The sequence below is a fragment of the Narcine bancroftii genome, chromosome 7 (genome assembly GCF_036971445.1).
Source record: "Narcine bancroftii isolate sNarBan1 chromosome 7, sNarBan1.hap1, whole genome shotgun sequence".
Lineage (NCBI taxonomy): Eukaryota > Metazoa > Chordata > Chondrichthyes > Torpediniformes > Narcinidae > Narcine > Narcine bancroftii.
Window position 1 is genome coordinate 188,843,206 of NC_091475.1, and position 19,817 is coordinate 188,863,022.

General features: G+C 43.2%; 1 protein-coding gene across 9 annotated transcripts in view; it reads right to left on the reverse strand.

Annotated features, from left to right (window-relative positions):
• LOC138739520 (F-box-like/WD repeat-containing protein TBL1X) overlaps positions 1-19,817 on the reverse strand; it is a 469,684-nt gene that overhangs the window by 45,260 nt on the left and 404,607 nt on the right. For 8 of the 9 annotated variants that reach the window (XM_069891762.1, XM_069891761.1, XM_069891765.1 and 5 more), the window contains 2 exons: positions 8,331-8,544; positions 3,006-3,138 (listed from right to left, as the gene is read on the reverse strand). In XM_069891762.1, coding sequence (XP_069747863.1) covers positions 3,006-3,138; positions 8,331-8,544 — 347 coding nt within the window. Of the gene's footprint in view, positions 1-3,005; positions 3,139-8,330; positions 8,545-16,049; positions 16,903-19,817 lie in introns of those variants that run through there. The other variant, XM_069891759.1, reaches the window with a different exon arrangement.

Here is a 19,817-nt window from a genome sequence, read left to right on the forward strand (position 1 = left end):
ATTAGCATATAAGGAACATCTGATGGCTCTTGAATTGTACTCTTTGGATCTCAGAAGAATGAGGAGGTACCTCAGATACATGTTAAATATTGAAAGGCCTGGACAAGTAAATGTGGGAAAGTTGTTTCCTACAGTTGGGAGTCTAGAACTAGAGGGCTCAACTTCAGGATTGAAGTTATCTGCATCTAAATGCAGATAAATTTCTTTGGGCAGAGAGCAGTGAACCTCTGGAATTTGCTACGATGGGCAGCTGTGGAAGCCAAGTGTTTAAGCTTGGTATCTGAGTAGTTAGGGTACCAAAGGTAATGTGGAGAAGGCAGGGAGTAGGGCTGGGTCAATGAATGGCGGGGCAGAATCAAAATTTATTGACATGAACATCATTGTTTTGTGCCATTATTGGTGCAAATATTGGTATAAATTACTTTTATTTTAAAAAGTGTAAAAGAGAGAAAGTGAGATAATGACTATGATTCATTGTCCATTTAGAAATTTGATGGTAGACGTGAAGAAGCTGTTTTTGTACTGTTGTGTTCATGTCCTCCTTCCTGATGTTAGCATTGTGAAGAGGGCATGGCTTGGGTGGTATCAGCATGAAAGGGCCATTGATGTAGGAAGTAGAAAACAAGGACTCATGAGAAGTATTTAGTAGCCAGAAAGGATCTTAAGGACTTAGAACTTGAAGGGGGACAATGAGAAGGCCTTGGCATGTAGGATTAAGGAGAATACCAAGGAGTTCTATGAATATGAAGAACAGGAGGAGGATGAGAATGAAGATGGGTCCAATAAAGGACTAAACATGTGCCTGCAGGTGGAGGAGGTTGGGGATGTCCTAAATGAATACTTCAATATTCACAAGAGAAAAGGACTTTAATCAGGGTGAAGTCAGAATAGAACAAGTTTGTATGCTGGACAGTGTTGAGATTAAGGAAGAGAATGCGTTGAATCTTTTTAAACATTAAGATTGATAAGTCCCTGGGGCCAGATGCAATATACCCCAGGTTGCTTGTGGGGAGAGAAGAGATAGCTTGGGCATTGGCTATGATCTTTGCATTCTCCTTGGCCACAGGGGACATGCCTGAGGATTGGAGAATGGCAAATATGGTTCTTTTTTTAAAAAAAAATTAAAAGGTATGGGGAGAATCCTGGGAATTATAAACCAGTGAGTCTTGCGTCAGTTGTGTGCAAACAGTTGGAGAGGATTTTTAAGGATAGCATTTGAATATTTGGAGAAGAAGTTTACTCAGGTGTGGCTTTGCAAAGAGAAGATCATGCCTCATGAGCCTAATTTAGGTTTTTGAGAAGGTAACAAAAGAAATTGAGGGTAAGATGGTAAATGTGGTCCACATGGATTTTAGTAAGGCATTTGAGCAAGGTTCCCCTTGAGAGACTCTTACAAAGTTTTTTTACTTTGGAGCGTAGAAGGATAAGAGGAGACTTAATAGAGGTCTACAAGATTGAGAGGCATAGATAGGATGGATAGCTAGTGCCTGTTTCCTAGGGCAGGAATAGCAAACATCAGAGGACATGAGTAGAAAGTGAAGGGAGGGAAGTTTAAGGGAGACACCAGGGCTAAATTGTTTTAAGCAGAGAATTGTGGGTGCCTGGAATGCCTTGCCAGGGATGGTGGTGGAGGCTGAAACATTAGGGGCATTTAAGTGACTCCTTGACAGGCTCATGAATGGAAGAAAAATAGTTGGGGATTGGCCAATTAACCCATTTCTGGTCCTATATCTAAAGGTCTTCTGGAGTTGCATTTGCTGCTCTCCTAATCTTTGATACCACTCCTGTGGCCAGGGATAACGCAAAGGTCATTGTTGAAGTCCCACCAACTTATTCCCATTTCCCATAGTAACCTGGAGGAAAATTGTCTGGTTCCGGGGATATCTATCCTAATGTTTTTCAGAAATTCCACCACAAACTGTTTCTTCAACTTGACACGCTCTAGTACATTTGTCTGTTCTAAATTGACCTCCCATTCACCATGGTCCCTCTTCCTGATGAAGCTAAGCATTCATTAAGGATCCTATTACCTCCCCACCTCCTCTGCCTCCAGACACATTTCCCTTTTTATTTTAGTCCCCCAAGTTCTTGCCTTATTTACATCATAATTAGCCCTTTCCCAATAAAATTCTTTACCAATTTGTCTTGGGGCAGCACAGTTGGCATAGTATTTAGTACAATGCCTTTACAATGCCAGTGATCAGGATCTGGGTTCAAATCCCACACTGTCTGCAAGGACTTTGCATGTTCTCCCCAAGTCTGAGTGGGTTTTCCCCAGGGGCTCTCATTTCCTCCCACTGTTCGAAACATATTGGAGGTGTAGGTTATTTGGGTGTAAATTTGGGCTGTCTTCTCTGCAGTCTTCTGCCATCTGAGCAAGAGGGTCTCAAGATCAAGAGTAGACAAAAAAAATTCAAGGTTTACCAGGCAATATGGTCTCTCTGCACTGCAATGATTTTTAATGCATGGACTACAAAAGCACTTCATTGGTGAAGTATTACCAATGTTGCAAATGCAAGATCCTTTAAATCCATTGATGGAACAGGAATCAAAATCAGCTTTCTTTGGTAGGTCAACAACCAGAGCACTGAAACCCCACCTAAATTCAGTCAATTGTGATGTGCAGACTATGTTGTATACATACCTAAGTTTTAAACTCCTGAAACTAACACTTTATTTGAGCTCCATCGTAGGAAGAATGTGAGGTGGAGAGAGGCAATGTTTCAAGGATGTTCTCAAGCCTACTCACAACATTTCCACTGACTCATGGGGATCCCTGGTCTGTAATGTCTCAAAATGTGGAGGGAACATTTACAATGGCATTGAGAACTGCTTCACTTTAGTGGGAACATTTAGAAGCCCAACATGGAGAAAAAAAATCCTGAAACAAGCACAACCCAGTTCTAAAGCTATTTTCTGGAGATGAGAGAATAATACAACCCTGCTGGTGATGACAAAAGATAGCTGGATCTATTTTGCCACTTGTATTTCAATCCAATACTTACCCTGATGCCAAAAGATCACTCACTGGGTTCCAGGCACAAATGAATACTTCTGATTCATGACCTCTTAAGACTGTGGATTTGTTTGAGGGAATTTCAACATCTCCATCTATTTCCATCGCATCAGAATGATTATCTATAAAAGGACATTTAAAATGTTAGTTATTTGGAAGAAATTACTTTGAATCTCACCTTGCTTCATCAACAAAAGTGTTCCAGTAGTTGCTGGAAAAGTAATGTTGCTTTAATAATAATTTGTATTCTGTTATTAGGATATAGTTTTGAAGTTTAAAAAAAAAAAAAATTGACTTCCTACAGTTGTTTAATGTGCATCAGTGAACACGTAAACTTAGAGAACCAAATGTTAAATTTCTGTTCAGTATTGGATTGGCTGAAAACCATGGCAACAGCAGAGAGACTAAAATTAACAATAGGTATTAATTATAAGAGTGAAAATGTTTTGGGTTGCACTATTTGCTGATCAATTTGCATTCTGCAACTCCAGGTGAAGGAATCTATTGAAATATGGATTGATATTCCTTTGTTGTAGGACTTATCTTCAACTGTCTTGTTAGACAGTTCCTCAGGATTGTGCAATACTTGGTTCCATGCGAACTCTGAGGAATGGAAGATGCTTTGGCATGAATTATTTTAGCATGAATGGCCATGACAAACTAGATGTGACTAAATTTGGCTGTAGTGAGGTTTTTGTCCTCTGGGAAGATGATATAGCACACACACATACATAAACAAATGAGCTCAACTACCCTTTTTTCAATTCCATCCCTTCTTCCCCATGCCTTAATTCCCTTCTTGCTTCAATTCTCCATCTCCTTGGCTTTGACCCCCAACCATAATGTTCAAGTTCATGCATACATAATACTTCTTCTTTGGCTTGGCTTCGCGGACGAAGATTTATGGAGGGGGTAATACACAGCACATAAAAATCACATACATAATTTTGTAATATAAAATCAATGTGTATAAATATTTCTGAATAATTGTTTCATTTATAAGAGACCCAAATTGACTAGATACTGTTTATCAATCTCGCAGCCTGCAGGAAAAAGCTAATTTCTAGCCTTGCAGTTCTGATTTTGATGTTCTGTGCCTCCTTCCTGATGGCAGTCTGATGGATGATGGAGATCCTCAATAATTCTTTGAGCCCTATTTAAGCAACATTCCCAGTAATTTCCTCAATAGAGGAAAGAGAGCCAGTGATTTTTTTTCCCCCCAGCAATTTTTGAGCATCTGATCTGATTTCCAGTCTGATGCTTTGCAGCTACCATACAATGATGCAGCCAAACTGGGCACTCTCAATTGTATTCTTGTAAAATGTCAAGATGGGGGATAGTGGCCTTGCCCTCCTTAGGAAGAGTAGATGCTGCTGCACGTTTCTGACTAATGAGGTGGTATTGTGGGTCCTGGAGAGATTGTCCATTATATACACATAAAAGAACTTTGTGCTCTCAACTCCCTACAATAGAGCCATTGATGCGTAGTGGAGAATGGGCAAACTTCAACCTGAAGTCCACAATCATCTCCTTTGTCTTGACCATGTTGAGACTCTGGTTATTTTCATACTATTTGACAAGCTTCCCTTTATCCAACACAATCCTATGGATCCTCTCCCTGACTGTCCATACCCAAGCCAATGAGCACCAAGCCAGATGCAGGTATTGAGGGCTTGTGCCCAAGCTCAGGAGCAGTCGGGGGTCTCCATGGTGAGCCATGAGGTATTCAGTGGGATCAATTGTTCTGAACCAAAGGGCAATCAACAAAGACCCAAGACCAGTGATTGATAGAAAGGGCCTGCCTGCATTGGCAATTTGTGGAGACCAAGTCCCAAGCCCACCCAAAAAACTGATTCCCTATAGCATTAAATGGCGACTGAGCCTTGTGCTTACAGGAAATCATTGGGGGACTGAGCCTTGAGATTATCAGCACTGATCTTGACCCTGAACCTAGAGGAAAAAAATGGGAGCTGAAGCTCTGAGCTCAGTAGCTGTTAGAGGGGTTTTGGGCTCTTACTTCAGGGGGTGTGAGTAGGGTCTAGAATCTGAGGTCTGCCACACCCCCTGAGCTGGGGGAGAGGGGAGGGGAGAGAGGAGGGAGGAATGTCACAATCCACAAGTGGGGGTCCAAACCTCGACAGAAGCCAGTGGTTAGAGCTGGAACCATGAAATCAGCGCTGCAAGGGAAGGGGCCTGATGCCCTGAGATTAGTTAGTTGAAACCCTTCGTCAAGACGTTTTACCCCTATTGATGGTTCTTGAGCTGCTGAGTTCCTCCAGCAGATGGTTTCTTGCTCGGAATCTCAGCATCTACAGTCTTAGTGAGATCCTGGACTTGTTCCATGGTGTATCTTGCCTTTATCTCAGAATACTGCGTGACTAGCTGGCACCAACCTGTGTATCATGTAGAACACCCAGGTAGGTTATCAAACCCTACCAGAGCACAGTGCTTGGTGAGCCACAGTCAAAGCTTTTCCAGCTCTTGTAAGCTGCTCTCCCAACATAATGAATAACAGAACTGAGGGATTTAACAGATTCATAGTGGAGCCTGAAGCACAGGGGCAATTATTTTGTTGGGAGGGTAGATCAGTGGTGGCTACCTTGCTAGGTGGTATGTAGTTCCCTGCAAGTAGAGTGGTGGAGATTGATTTGGCATCCTCACCTTTGTTAGTACTGGTGTTGAGTACAGGAGTTTGGATATTATATTACAATTATGCATGATGCTGGTGAGACAACATTTGGAGTATTGTGTGCAGTTAGAACTATAGAAGATTATAGGCCTTTGGACCTTCTAGTCTGTGCCAAACCAATGTTTTGCCTGGTCCCACTGACCTGCACCCAGTCCAAAGCCCTCCATTCCTCTCCCAACCACGGGCCTGTTTAAATTCTTCTTAAATGTTTAAAATTGAGTGTGTATTCAACACTTCCACACACTCTGTGTGAAGAAGTTCTCCTTCAAGTTACTACTAAACCTTTCCCCTCTCACTCTTAATCCATGTTCTCTGGTTTGTATCTCACCTACTCTCAGTGGAAAAAGCTGATCTACATTTACTTTGTCTATCCCCTTCATAATTTTAAATACCTTTATCAAATCTCCCTTCATTTATGCTCCAGGGAATAAAGTCCTAACTTAACCTTTCCCTGTAAAATCAATTCCTGAAATCCAAGCAACATCCAAGCAAATCTCTGCAGTCTTTATCTTATTGATATCTTTCCTGAAATTAGGTGACCAAAACTGCTCACAATACTCCAAATTTGGCCTCACCAATGTCTTATTAAACTTTATCATAACATCCCAACTCCCATACTCAATACTTTGATTTATGAAAGCCAATATGCCGAACGCTTTCTTCACAACCCTATCCTCCTGTGACACCACTTTCAGGGAATTGTGTATCTGTATTCCCAGGTCCCTTTCACTGGTTCTCTTCACTGCAGTCAACATGAATCCACACAAAGTGTGAGACCAGACAATATACTTGGTTGGGTACTAAAGGACTGTGTAGACCAATTCCCTGAGGTCTTCACCGACATTTTAAACTCCTTTTTGCAGTAGTCCATCATTCTTGCAAGGTTCAAGACTGCCACCATTATCTCAGTACCCAAGAGGGAAACAATAACAGGCCTCAATGACTACTGCCAAATGGCACTGACCTCCACCATTATGAAATGCTTCAGGTGTCTTGTGAAGGAACACATCAAAGAACACATCCTTGAGACACTGGATCCATTTCAATTTGCCTATAAACTATTCCACAGACAATATGAGAGCCTTGTTTCACTCATCCTGACCCAACTGGAGAATGATGCCTCATCTGCCAGGTTGCTGTTCATTGACTTCAGCTTAGTGTTTAATACAATCATTCTCCAGAGGCTGGTGGAGAAGCTGGATCTTGGGCTTCATAATGGAAAGACCAAAGTATGTCTGGGTCGGTAGCAGAATATCGAGCACTGTCATGCTGTGCACTGGCACACCTCAGGGCTGTGTAGCCAGTTCCTGTTCATGCATTGCCAGATCCAGCTCCAACAGTGTCATCAAATTTGCAGATGACGCAACATTAGTTGGCCTCATCACCAACAATGAGGTCAGGTTGTTCCTTCCATACAATTTCATGAGATTTTTCACCTATTCTCAGTAGTGCGACTCAATGTGGAAAATACTTGTCTGAAACTTCCTGACTAACCTCCCATGTGGGACCTTGTCAAAGGCCTTGTGAAAGCCCATGTACCACACACAACTGATGACTATCCCAAATCAGTTTCAGGTGTTAGAGTTCTGTGTTGTGTATTGGCCTATGTGTTGTGTGTTGGAAAGTGACAGTTTGCCTTAGAGAGCCATGGTGAAGGTGGACTGATGAGAGAGTGGGAGACTGACTGGGCATGTGCAGAAAATGATCTAAAAATTTCTGGACTTGGACGATAAACCACAACTGGGGGTGCTGTGGAGTGGAAGAAGGCCCAGAGCATGAGTCATTGTCTAGAAGACAATTTAGAATGTTGGGCATTTTAAAAGGGATGAACATTCCAAAGGCAGCCAGAAGGATCCGGACCAACTAAGGACATTTTTAAATATTTCTGCCAGAGCTCCTGAAATTTTACACTCGTCCCTCAAAGTTCGAGGGGATATCTTGTCAGGCCCTGGGGATTTATCCACCTTTATTTGCTTTAAGAAACCAAGCACTTCCTTCTCTTTAATCAGTATAGGTTCCTTGACTTCACTGCTTGTTTTCCTTATTTCCCACTAATAGTAATGATTTTATTAAGATGGGAAAGGAGCAAAAAGATTTGCGAGGATGTTGCTTGAACCACGGGGCTTGAGTTGTAAGGAGAGAGATCAGATCGGCTGTGACATTTTTTCCCTAGAGAGAAAGAAACTGAGATGGGAAAGTAATAGAGGTATAATGAATTTATGAGGGGCATAAGTAAGGAAAATAATCATTGTCCCATGGTAGGGGAGTCTAGAACTGGAGAGCAAGGTTTTAAGATGACTGGGAAAGGTCCTGAAGGGCACTTTTCTCACACTAAGTAATGTGGAACATGCTGCCAGACAAAGTGGTAGAGGTGGGTATAATTACAACATTGGAAAGGTATATAGGGCAAATGGGTTCGGTAGGCAACTTGGTCAGCATGAACATGTTGAGCCAAAGGCCCTGTTTCTGGGCTATAAACCTCTGACATCTCTAATAAAAACTTTGACAATATCTGGTTGTAAATGTTTTTGAACATGTTGTAATTCCTGGAAATTACCAACTTGAGTCATTCCTAGTGTTAGAAACTAAATTCCAATTTTTGCATGAACAAGATGCAATGCTTACTAGTGATTGTATGTGCCCCATTTTCCTCTCCATTAAAAGTGGCTTCTCCGTTCTTTGGTGTTGTTTGCTGTGGAGCTGAAGATGCAGCTATTGCTTGCTGCTGTTGCGCCAGTTTATCTCTGAATGCTTGCTGTCGAGTCTGTACAACATCAGGCATCACTGCATCTATTAGAGACAGCGATTCAATCGGCCTTCCATCAAACACTGTGCCATCCTACAAAGAGAATAAAAGGTTACCAGCAAAATTTCAAAGTGAATAGATGCAAAAGGAAATGTAAGGACTTTTAATGCCAAAGTCCTGACCACATCTGATACACTTCACGTCGTGCTCAGTACCAACCAGAATGGAGATTCTTCTACTGAACAAAATGACCTGTAAAATAGCAACAAGACTGAAGGTTTGCTACAAATTCATTGAGAAAATCCCAAATGAATTTTGTGAACAGTGGTACAATAAAACTCATTTCATCATCACTCTTCATAGGAGCCTGAAAATGTGCACTTCGCAGCACAAGGACAGCTGCCATCAGATTACTGAATGAACAATGAACCACAGACATTTTCTCATTGTTTTTCTTGCACTATTTTATGCATTTTTAAATGTGGTTTATAGAAATGTTACACTGTGATGCATGACAATACATTTTTATTCTAATTCTCTTTTAGTTATGGTCGCTTATTTTTGGAGATTTCGAACTCATTTCTTAATACTAGATTTTTTTTTAAAAATCTTAGAATGTTGAATCCTAGAAATTATGTCAGCTCTCAGCTTTTGATGACCCCAAATGACTTAATTTGTTGCAGGCCTCAGATTTTATAACAACAAAATAAAAATGGAAGAAATAAAAGCAGGAGTAGGGCATTTGGCTTTGTCTGCTCTGCTAGTCAATATCATGACAGATCCTTTACCATTCTCCTGCACTAATCCCATATTTAAGATTGCTTCAATATATGATTCACAGCTTTCTTGAGTACATAATTCTAAAGAATCACTACCCTTTTGAAGAAATTTCTTCTTTGTTAGTAGCTTATTTTGAGATTCTGACCCCTGATTCTAGACAACTTGGCTCAGGGAAAATACAACTTCATCTACACCTGGAGTGTAGAAGGCAGAGAGAAGACCTGATGGGTGTATAAAATCATGAGGGGTATTGATAAGCTGAACAGTCAGAATCATTACCCTAAGTAAAGAGTGTCACACACTAAAGGACATGCTTTTAACACGAGGGAGAGGAAGATTAAGAGATGTGCAGGGACATTTTATAGAGAGAGTGATAGAGCCTGAAGCAGCCTGCTAGTAGTGTTGGAGCAGACATAATAGAAGAGAAAGACACAGGAATATGAAGGGGATGGAAGGATATCTATCAGGTGCAAGCATCAGTTAGTTCCATTCTTTATAGAATGCTAAAGCATAGAAAATAGGCCCCACTGACCTGCTCTCACTCCATAACCCTTGAAACCTCCCATTCATGTATCTATTAAAACTCAAGTTTGAGCCCACATTCACATCATCAGATAGCAGCCCATTCCACACTCATAGCACTCTCCGAGTGAATAACTTTCCCCTAAACCTTTCCCCTTTCAGCTTAAAACTGAAATCTAAGTGGAAAAAGCATACTCACACCCACTCTGTCTATAATCTCTCATAATCTTGTAGACCTCTATCAAATCTCCCCTTCATCTGCTTTGTTCCAAGGAATAAAGTCTTAACCTGTTTAATCTTTTCTGGTAGCTCAACTCCTGAAGACACAGCAACATCCTAATTAATTTTCCCTTCACTCGTTCAATCTTATTGATATCCTTCCTGTAGTTAGGTGCCCAGAACTGCACACAATATTCCAAATTTGGCCTCACCAATGTCTTAAACAACTTCAACATAACATCCCAACTCCTTTACTCAATACTTTGAAAGGATAAAATGCCAAAAGCTTTCTTTACAATCTGTCCACCTGCAATGCCACCTCAGAGAACAATGCATCTATATTCCAAAATCTCTTTGCTCTTCCACATTCATCAGTGCCCTAGCATTTGTGTATGTCCTACCTTGGTCTTCCCTTCCAAATTGAATCACCTTACACTTGACTTCATTAAACTCCATCTGCCATTTTTTGGCCCATTCTCCCAGTTGGTCCAGATCCCTCTGCAATCTTTGAAAATCTTCCTCATTGTCCACAACATCTCTTATCTTTGTATCATCAGCAAACTTGCTGATCCAATTTACCACATTATCATCCAGATCAATGATATAAACAAACAACAATGGTCCCAGAGGCACACCACTAGTCACGGGCCTCCAGTCTGAGAAGCAACAATCCTCTACCTCTGTTTTCTCCCACAGAGCCAATTCCAAATGTAGTTTACAACCTCTCCATGAATTCCTAGTATCTTAACCCACATGGGACATTGTAAAGGCTTTACTAGAGTCTGTGTAAACAACATCCACAGCCTTTCCTTCATCTACCTTCTTGGTAACCTCCTCATAAAACTCCATAATATTTGTTAAACACGACCAACCATGCAAAAAGCCATGTTGACTGTCTTTAATTGGCCCATGGCTGTCCAAATATCTATATATCCTATCTCTCAGAACTCCTTCCAATAATTTACCTACTTCTCACATCAGTCTCACTGGCCTATAATTACCTGGTTTATTTTTGGAGCCTTTTTTAAACGACAGAACATGAGCTGCCCTCCAATCCTTTGATACCTCACGCATGGCTAAGGACATTTTGAATACATCTTCCAGGTCCCCTATAATTTCTACACTATTCTCCAACTGCTCTTCCCCTCCCCACCCCCCCAAGACCATTCCCTCCACTTCAAGACGTCCCTCCTCCTAGCCAGGTGCCTGCTCTGGACCTTTTTAATCTGCTGGGATATCAACTGTCTCAACTTCACTACCTCTCTCCTACTCCAACCTTACCTCCTCAGAATACTCTGCTCTCCACTCTCTCCTAACCTCACTATCAAACCTGCAGACAAGGGTGGTGCTTTTGTAGTCTGGCACACTGACCTCTAGTTTGCCGAGGCCAGTCGACAGCTCTGACACCTCCTATCAATCCCTCCCACAGGACCCCACCATCACCCATCAAACCACCATCTCTCACCTCATTGACTCTGGACACCCCCCCCCCCCCATGGCTACCAACCTCATTGTCTCCCATCCTCTCACTGCCCATTTCTTCCTTCTACCCAAGATGCAAACCCATTGTCTCTGCTTGCTCTTGCCTCATGGAACTAATTTCATCCTACCTTGGCTCCATCTTTTCTCCCCTAGTTCACATCTGCAACACCTCACACACCCTCCACCTCCTCCAAGACTTCAGATTTCCCAAACCAGACTGCCTCATCTTCACAATAGATGACCAATCCCTTTACACATCCATTCCCCACAATGAAGGCCTCAAAGCGCTTCGCTTTTTCCCTGGACCTGAGAATTGAGCAGTCGCCTTCCACCACCACCCTTCTCTGCCTGGCAGAACTTGTCCTCACCTTTAACAATTTTTCCTTTAACTCATCCCACTACCTCCAGATTAAAGAGAAGCCATGGGTACCTGCATGGGTCCCAGCTGTGCCTGCCTGCCTGTTTGTGGGTTTTGTGGAGCAAAACATGCTCCAAGCCTACACAGGCAAGACCCCCCCCCCCCCCCCTTTTCCTCCAATACTCGACAACTACGTGGGGGCGGCCTCATGAACCCGCAATGAGCTCATCAATTTCACGGCCAATTTCCACCCAGACCTCAAACTCACCTGGTCCATCTGATTACTCTCTCCCTTTTCTGGATCTCTCTGTCTCCATCTCGGGAGACAGACTCGCCGCTGATACTTATTACAAACCCTTCAACTACCTGGACTACTTGTCCTCCCACCCTGTCCCCTGCAAGGACTTCATCCCCCTTCTTTCAATTTCTCCATCTCTGTCACATCTACTCCCAAGATGAGGTCTTCCAGTCCAGAGCCTCTAAAATGTCTGCCTTCTTCCACAAGCGTGGCTTCCCCTCCAGCACTATTGCCCATTACCCCCACCTCCTCCATTCCACGCTCATCTGTCCTAGCCCACCCCCGGCCCTAGAAACAATAAACACAGAATCCCCCTCATACTCACCTACCACCCTATCACCCTCCACTATCTGCCAGAATTTCTGGCACTTACTACAGGACCCCACCACCACACATTTTTCCTTCCCCTCCCCTCCCAGCCTTCTGTAGGGACCACTCCCTCCATGACTCCCTTGTGCACTCTTCCTTCCCCACCCATCTACTCCCCCCCCCCCCCCCCCCAGGCTCCTTCCACTGTGGTTGTAGGAGGTGTAATACCTGCACCCATACCTCTTCCCTCACCATAATCCGAGGTCCCAAACAGACCTTTCAGGTGAAGCAATATTTCACCTCTATCTCCAAAGAACTCATTTACTGCATCCGGTGCATCCACTGTGACCTTCTCTACATCAGAAAGACCAGTCGCAGATTAGGAGATCGCTTCGCCCAGCACCTCCTCTCTGTCTGCAACAAAAGCAACCTCCCCATAGCCAACCATTTCAATTCTGAGTCACACTCACTCTCAAGCTCACGTGTCTCACGACAATGGCCTTTCACACTATCCCACCCTGACCACCCGCAGACTGGAGGGACAACACCTCATTTTTCGTATGAGATGTTTTATGAATATGTCAGCCTATCAGGATGTTTACGAATTCTGGTGCTTCTTCTCAAAACAGGTGGCTCCTTTGCAACCTTGGGAATTGGTACAGTTCCTGGGTCTGTAGTGTGGGGAGGACTGACTTCTGGACCCACTCCAGAATCACCAGCGTGGGGCTGTGGAGCCTCAGCATGGCCATCTGAAAGCTTACTAGGGATCACAGGCTGGGGTGGGGTGATCCCAATCTCTCAGGCTCACTCTCAGTAGGGGTGTGAGGAAGGGGTGAACCAGGCAAGGCCAGATCTCTTAGGGGTACAGTGCCAGTACTCCCGCCTGGGAATTTAACATGCGTAGTTGGGATTGGTATGCAGTAGCTGAACTGGTTGGACTAGGGGGTCTGTTTTACGCTCCCGAGCATGGCTCGTCAGCAGCACGGTTCCAGGCTCAGATTAACAGGCTGGCCAGTCCATCACAGTTCCTGATTTCCTAGGAAAGGTGAACATAAGTTCATGAGGTGTTTGATTTGTTGTAATACACAATAATGACTGAATAGATTGTAGTGCCTCAGGCAGCACCTCCTGCCACCAGGTAACAGGGTTTTTAAAGCAAGATTAAGAGTCTTCCAGATTGTAGAATTAGCCCTTTCGACCTGCCCATTGCCCTGCGGGTTGTAACTCGTGGTTCAGCTGGTGGCAATCCCCTTCAATAGCAGGGCTCGCTGTAGTTCAGCCCTCATGAATGCTGAGCCCCTATCGGTATGAATGTAACTGGGGAAAACCAAATATGCTGAAAATTCTGTCAAGTGACTTAATGACAGACGCTGACGAGATGTCAGGGCAGGGTATTGCAAAGGGAAATCTGGAATATTCGTCAATTACAGTAAAGAAATATACATTTTTGTTGTTGGAAGGTAACAGTCCTTTAAAATCTAAGCTAATCCTCTCAAAAGGTCAGGTTGACTTGATGAGAGTGGCCTCTGGAGCTTTGAAGTATTGCGGTTTGCATACTGTGCAAATGGGACAACTTTTAGTCAGTTTCCTGACTCCATCCAGAGAGTTAGGAAGGTTGTTAGCCCTTATGTAGTGGAAGAACCTCGTGACTCCTGGGTGGCACAATCTGCTATGGATCTCTTTTAGCCCCTCCAGCTGAGCACCAGCAGCAGATTGAGACAATGCATCAGAGGGATCGTTTAACCTGCCCAGTCTGTACTGGATCTCATAATTTTAGGTTGAGAGTTCTATTTGGCAGCATGCCATCTTATCATTCTTGATTTTACTTTTGTGTTTAGTACTGAACATGTAGGCTACAGATTTCTGATCAGTGACAAGAGTAAATTTTCTACCGGCTAGAAAGTGTCTCCAGTAGCGAACAGCTTCAGTAATAGTCTGGTCTTCTTTTTCAATGCCAGGATGTTTAAGTTCAGGTCCGCATAATGTGCGGGAGAAGAATGGCACAGGTCTGTCCTTTTGATTAAGGGTTCCTGCCAAGGCACAATCTAAGGCATCAGTTTCCACTTGGAACGGGACATCCTCATCAATGGATGAGAGTGCAGCTTTGGCAATATTAGCTTTAATTCTCTCAAAAGCCTTCAAAAGAGAGAGGGAGAGAGGGAGAGAGGGAGAGAGGGAGAGAGGGAGAGAGGGAGAGAGGGAGAGAGGGAGAGAGGGAGAGAGGAGAGAGGGAGAGAGGGAGAGAGGGAGAGAGGGAGAGAGGGAGAGAGGGAGAGAGGGAGAGAGGGAGAGAGGGAGAGAGGGAGAGAGGGAGAGAGGGAGAGAGGGAGAGAGGGAGAGAGGGAGAGAGGGAGAGAGGGAGAGAGGGAGAGAGGGAGAGAGGGAGAGAGGGAGAGAGGGAGAGAGGGAGAGAGGGAGAGAGGGAGAGAGGGAGAGAGGGAGAGAGGGAGAGAGGGAGAGAGGGAGAGAGGGAGAGAGGGAGAGAGGGAGAGAGGGAGAGAGGGAGAGAGGGAGAGAGGGAGAGAGGGAGAGAGGGAGAGAGGGAGAGAGGGAGAGAGGGAGAGAGGGAGAGAGGGAGAGAGGGAGAGAGGGAGAGAGGGAGAGACTTCTCAAGGGGGGCCATTCTTTCCGGCCAATGTAGCCCAGAATGGGTAGCTCTGTCGCGTTGAACACACATTTGCCCTCGTTAAATGTAAGGTTGAGATCTTTAGCTATTGCTAAAAGTTTCGCGTACCCTGTAACTCATACATCTTAACAATCTTATCCATTTCCCTCTGAAACATGGACACACCATTAGTGACCCCAAAAGGTACCCTTTTAAACTGGTATAACCCCCCCCCCATCAGATTCAAAGGCTGTATAGGGTCTTCCCTTTTTTTAATGGGGATTTGGTGATAAGCTGCTCTGAGGTCAATAGAGGAGTACACTTTGTATTGCGCTATCTGATTAATCATTTCATTGATGCGTAGCAAGGGGTAGGCATCCAGTTTAGTGTAACGGTTGATTGTCTGGCTGTAGTCAATAGCCAGTCATCTCTTAGTGTGATTTTTCACGACTGCCACTTGTGCCCGCCACAGACTCTTACTAGGTTCAATTACTCCCTCTTTAAGCAGTCTCTGGGTCTCCGCTTTGATAAACTCACGATCCTCTTTGCTGTAAGAACGGCTCTTGATCGGCTGAAAAGGGAAGGAGCTTTGATCTTTAATGCAGACAGACCGCAGTAACTAGCGCAGGGGTTGATAAATGTGGATAGTGGCCCACCGAAATTTAACACTACACTGTTCATCTGAGATTGAATATCTAACCCCAGTAACACAGGGGCACAGAGCTTCGGCATAATAAGAACCATACATCAGCCAGGCAATGTCCCTGCAAATTTAAAGTAACTTTACACTTGTCCCATATAGTCTTTGTAAGTTCACTACAAGCCATCGATATCTTTCGGTTCACTGGATAGCTCCGCAAATTTAAGGCTCTGGCAACATTCTCGTGGATGTAACTGTCAGTACTCCCCGAGTCTATTAGACAATCAAGAGTCTCACCATTCACCTCCCCCTTCATAGTCGACCATTCCAGTCCGTAACATCCCCCAAGCTTTGGAGTCATTTGAGCTATCACAGGGGATCTCACCTCACTGTCACTTGAAGTTGATTCAGCCTGCTCGTCTGAAGATTCCTCCTTTTCACAGTTGTCTTCCATTCCTGCAGCTCCAGGACACATTTTCTTGGTGCTTCCCTTCTTCTTCTTATCAGTGGGAGTACTTTTTGCCTTACACGCTTTAGCAAAGTGGCCGAGTTTCCCACAATAGCTGCAGGTAGCAAATCGAGCCGGGCACTTCTGTCTGGGGTTCCAGCTCTTATCACAGAAGTAGCATTTTTCAGGAGTTTGCCTTTTTCTTTCCTTTGGGGTTCCAGCACTCCTGGATGTTTCCTTTTCAGTTTCTACCATTTCACTGGACCACATGGCACTTCTCAGTGTTTTGGCTAGAGTGACTGCCCGGTCATAGGTTAAGGGCTCCGTCTTCAGCAGCCTCTGTCGGATATAACTGGAGTCAATCCGTTGACAAAAGCATCCAACTTCAAGCCACTGCGGAGTTGTTGCACATTGACTGCCCTGACATCACATTCGTTTGCCAGCGAGTCGAGGGCCAGTGCATAGGCAGCATCACTTTCCCCGGGTTTCTGGCGTCTAGTCAGCAACTGGTGTCAAGCAAGCACCACATTCTGTGGCACTGCATAGTAAGCAGACAGACGTTCCCAGGCTATAGCCACAGTGGTAGCTCCTTGCGTTATGGTGAAAGGGACCTCACCCAGCAGAGAGTTCAGGTGGCCCCACTGTATCGTCTCATCGACCATGTTGTTTCGAGCCATGTAGTAATCGAAACAAGCAATCCAGTGGTTGAAAATTTCTCTGGTCCTCGGGGCAGACTGGTTAATTATCAGCCGCTCTGGCTTGAGTACTGCATCCATTACTGCTAATAACATTGAAGTGCCAGTTGGTGAAGTAGACAAAGACGATGTGGTTAAACAATAATCATGGCTTTTATTAGCAGAAGCTCATGGTATAATAATGAAAGCCAATAGATGCATATACAGTTATACCCAAAGGGAGTGTCCTTAACAGTAGAGATAAGGCACAGCCAATGTTAGTACAGCAAGGCTCGCCAGAGGGGAGACAGGCAGCTTGGCAGAAATTCACCACAGGTCCGTAATTATTATAATTAGGCACAATGTCTTTAATAATAATTACAAAATAATACAAATAACATCTAAAATATATAACATTCAAACTCTATACAGATCCAGGGCCGGCTTTAAGCCAAATCAACCAATTGTCTAAGGAGGCCCCGCGCTAGGGTAACATCTACTCTAGTCTTGTCAAGTGCACACAACAACAGATCGCAACATAGACCAAACACCACATTGCAGGCTTCATGGAGAACAGCAACAAATTTAATTTTTATTCTGAATTCTTAAAAAGTCAGTAACATTTGTTTATATTTTGAGATTGTTTTACTGTACAAGTCCAAAATAACTACCTTCAAATTACCAGATCGCCTGAGATAACAAACTTTTAAAAACTCAATCAAAATTTAGATTTAGTGTCACTGACGCTCAGGTTTTGAGTGTATCCATTAATGATGTTTAATTAATATCAACAAACATTGTGGGGTCATTTTTAGCTGTGATTTCACTCCGTGAAAAAGCTACCTACATACTTTTAATATTTTGGGTTTTTTTTAAGGATTCTGTGCTTCTTGTAAATATGAGTTATGGAACATTGGAAGAAAATATTTAAGTGGTAGTAAGAAGAGGGCAATAGCCGAGGCAAAGAAGGTCAAAACAGGAAAGGAGAAAGGTGCATTAGATAAGTATTTTAGCAAACCTATCTAAGAAAATGCAGAAGAGCAAGCGGAGCATCTATTTACTTTTCAAAGGTAACCTACACATTTTGTTTGTTTACTTGTAACCTTATATGTATGGAATTTTATATTAAAATGTGCTTAGATCCATTTGGTCCATTAATTCACATGCACTTATTAAGTGTATGTTTTGATTGCTTTCCATTCTACCATAGAGATACAAAGTCTATAATGAACTTTAATTATATCTCTTAAGACCTTGACTGTGAACCCGGGGCCCCGCAAAAATGTTTCCAATTGAGCCTGAGGTCTGTAACCTGTGTCCTATGCAAACAACAAGATAAAGTCAGTTTGTACTTCTAAAAGTTCCTTGTCTCGATCAGTGATCCTCAAATCTTCCTCAAACAAAATCAACACAGCTTTCCCTTTGAGTTTAATAAGAGGTACCTCTTCAGCATGTCTTTTGGCTTTCTTCAGCACTCTGCTTCTCATAGGAAGAATTTAAACTCTTAGAACCAAATTTCAAAAATTTATTTAATTCTCTCAATTGCAATAAACAAGTCCTTTTAATCTTCCCTGCAACAGGTTTGCTTATCTTTTTCTCTCTTTTCCGCAGTTGGTTATAAATAAGACAAGATTCAAATGACAGTATTTCTTCATCTTGTTTGCCATATTGTTAAAATGCACTTTCTTTCTGCATTGTTAGTGACTGATCTATCAAATTACATTCTTGCTTGTTTTCAGTTGTCAACTTTTTTGTGTTATTAATTAATGACTTGTTCTTTCAAAAGATGAATTTCTTCCTCCAACCTCTTACATTTTGATAATGCTAATCTCTTTCTGCAATAATTGTATTCATTTCTTCAGCAGTTATTCTTTTGTTTCGCTTTCTGACCTTGTGAATGTTATTTACAATTAAATTTTTATTCTTGTCAACGTCTCTCTGGACCTTTCCCTCAGTCACTTTCAAAACTGAAGATTCATTGGATTCAATCTCATCCTTTTGAAATCCAGTTTTGTTTTAGAGTGAAAAGTTAAAATCTTTCTGTTCACTATTTTCATGATTGTCTAATATTCCCAAGCTCTTTTTCAACATTTTGTTCTCTGAATGCAATTTCATCAAATTGTCAGTTACATGTTCCTTTATTCCATTAGCGCTGTCTCCGCTCCATCCTCAACATTCATTGGAATGACTTCATCACCAACATCGAAGTACTCGAGCTGGCAGAGTCCGCAAGCATCGAATCCACGCTGCTGAAGACCCAACTGCGCTGGGTGGGTCACGTCTCCAGAATGGAGGACCATCGCCTTCCCAAGATCGTGTTCTATGGCCACCGAGACAGAGGTGCACCAAAGAAGAGGTACAGGACTGCTTAAAGAAATCTCTTGGTGCCTGCCACATTGACCACCGCCAGTGGGCTGATATCGCCTCCAACCGTGCATCTTGGCGCCTCACAGTTCGGCAGGCAGCAACCTCCTTTGAAGAAGACTGCAGAGCCCACCTCACTGACAAAAGACAAAGGAGGAAATACCCAACACCCAACCCCAACCCACCAATTTTCCCTTGCAACTGCTGCAACCGTGCCTGCCTGTCCCGTATCGGACTTGTCAGTCAGTCACCAACGAGCCTGCAGCAGACGTGGACATACCCCTCCATAAATCTTTGTCCGCGAAGCCAAGCCAAAGCTATTCCATCAGTGCAGTTTTTTGTGTTCGTCAGTTTTGCAGCATGCTGAGATTTCTTCATTAACTTTGTCTACTGTTACCTCCTAGCTACAAAAACATCTTTCAAATTTGTTCTCAGTCTTTTGTTTTAGTCCTACCTCTGATTCAATTACACAGCAATAATCACCAGCAGTATTTGCAACATCTTCTAATACTTCATTATTTTTCATAATGCTCGCTGGTTTGCTAATATGAGATATGAGCACACAGCACGGGCGTCATTTTGAGTGCCGACAAAAGTTCGAAAAAAGTCAGTAAGTCATATTTAAGATGATCCAACCAACGTATGGAGGCCGAGCTCAAACCCCAGG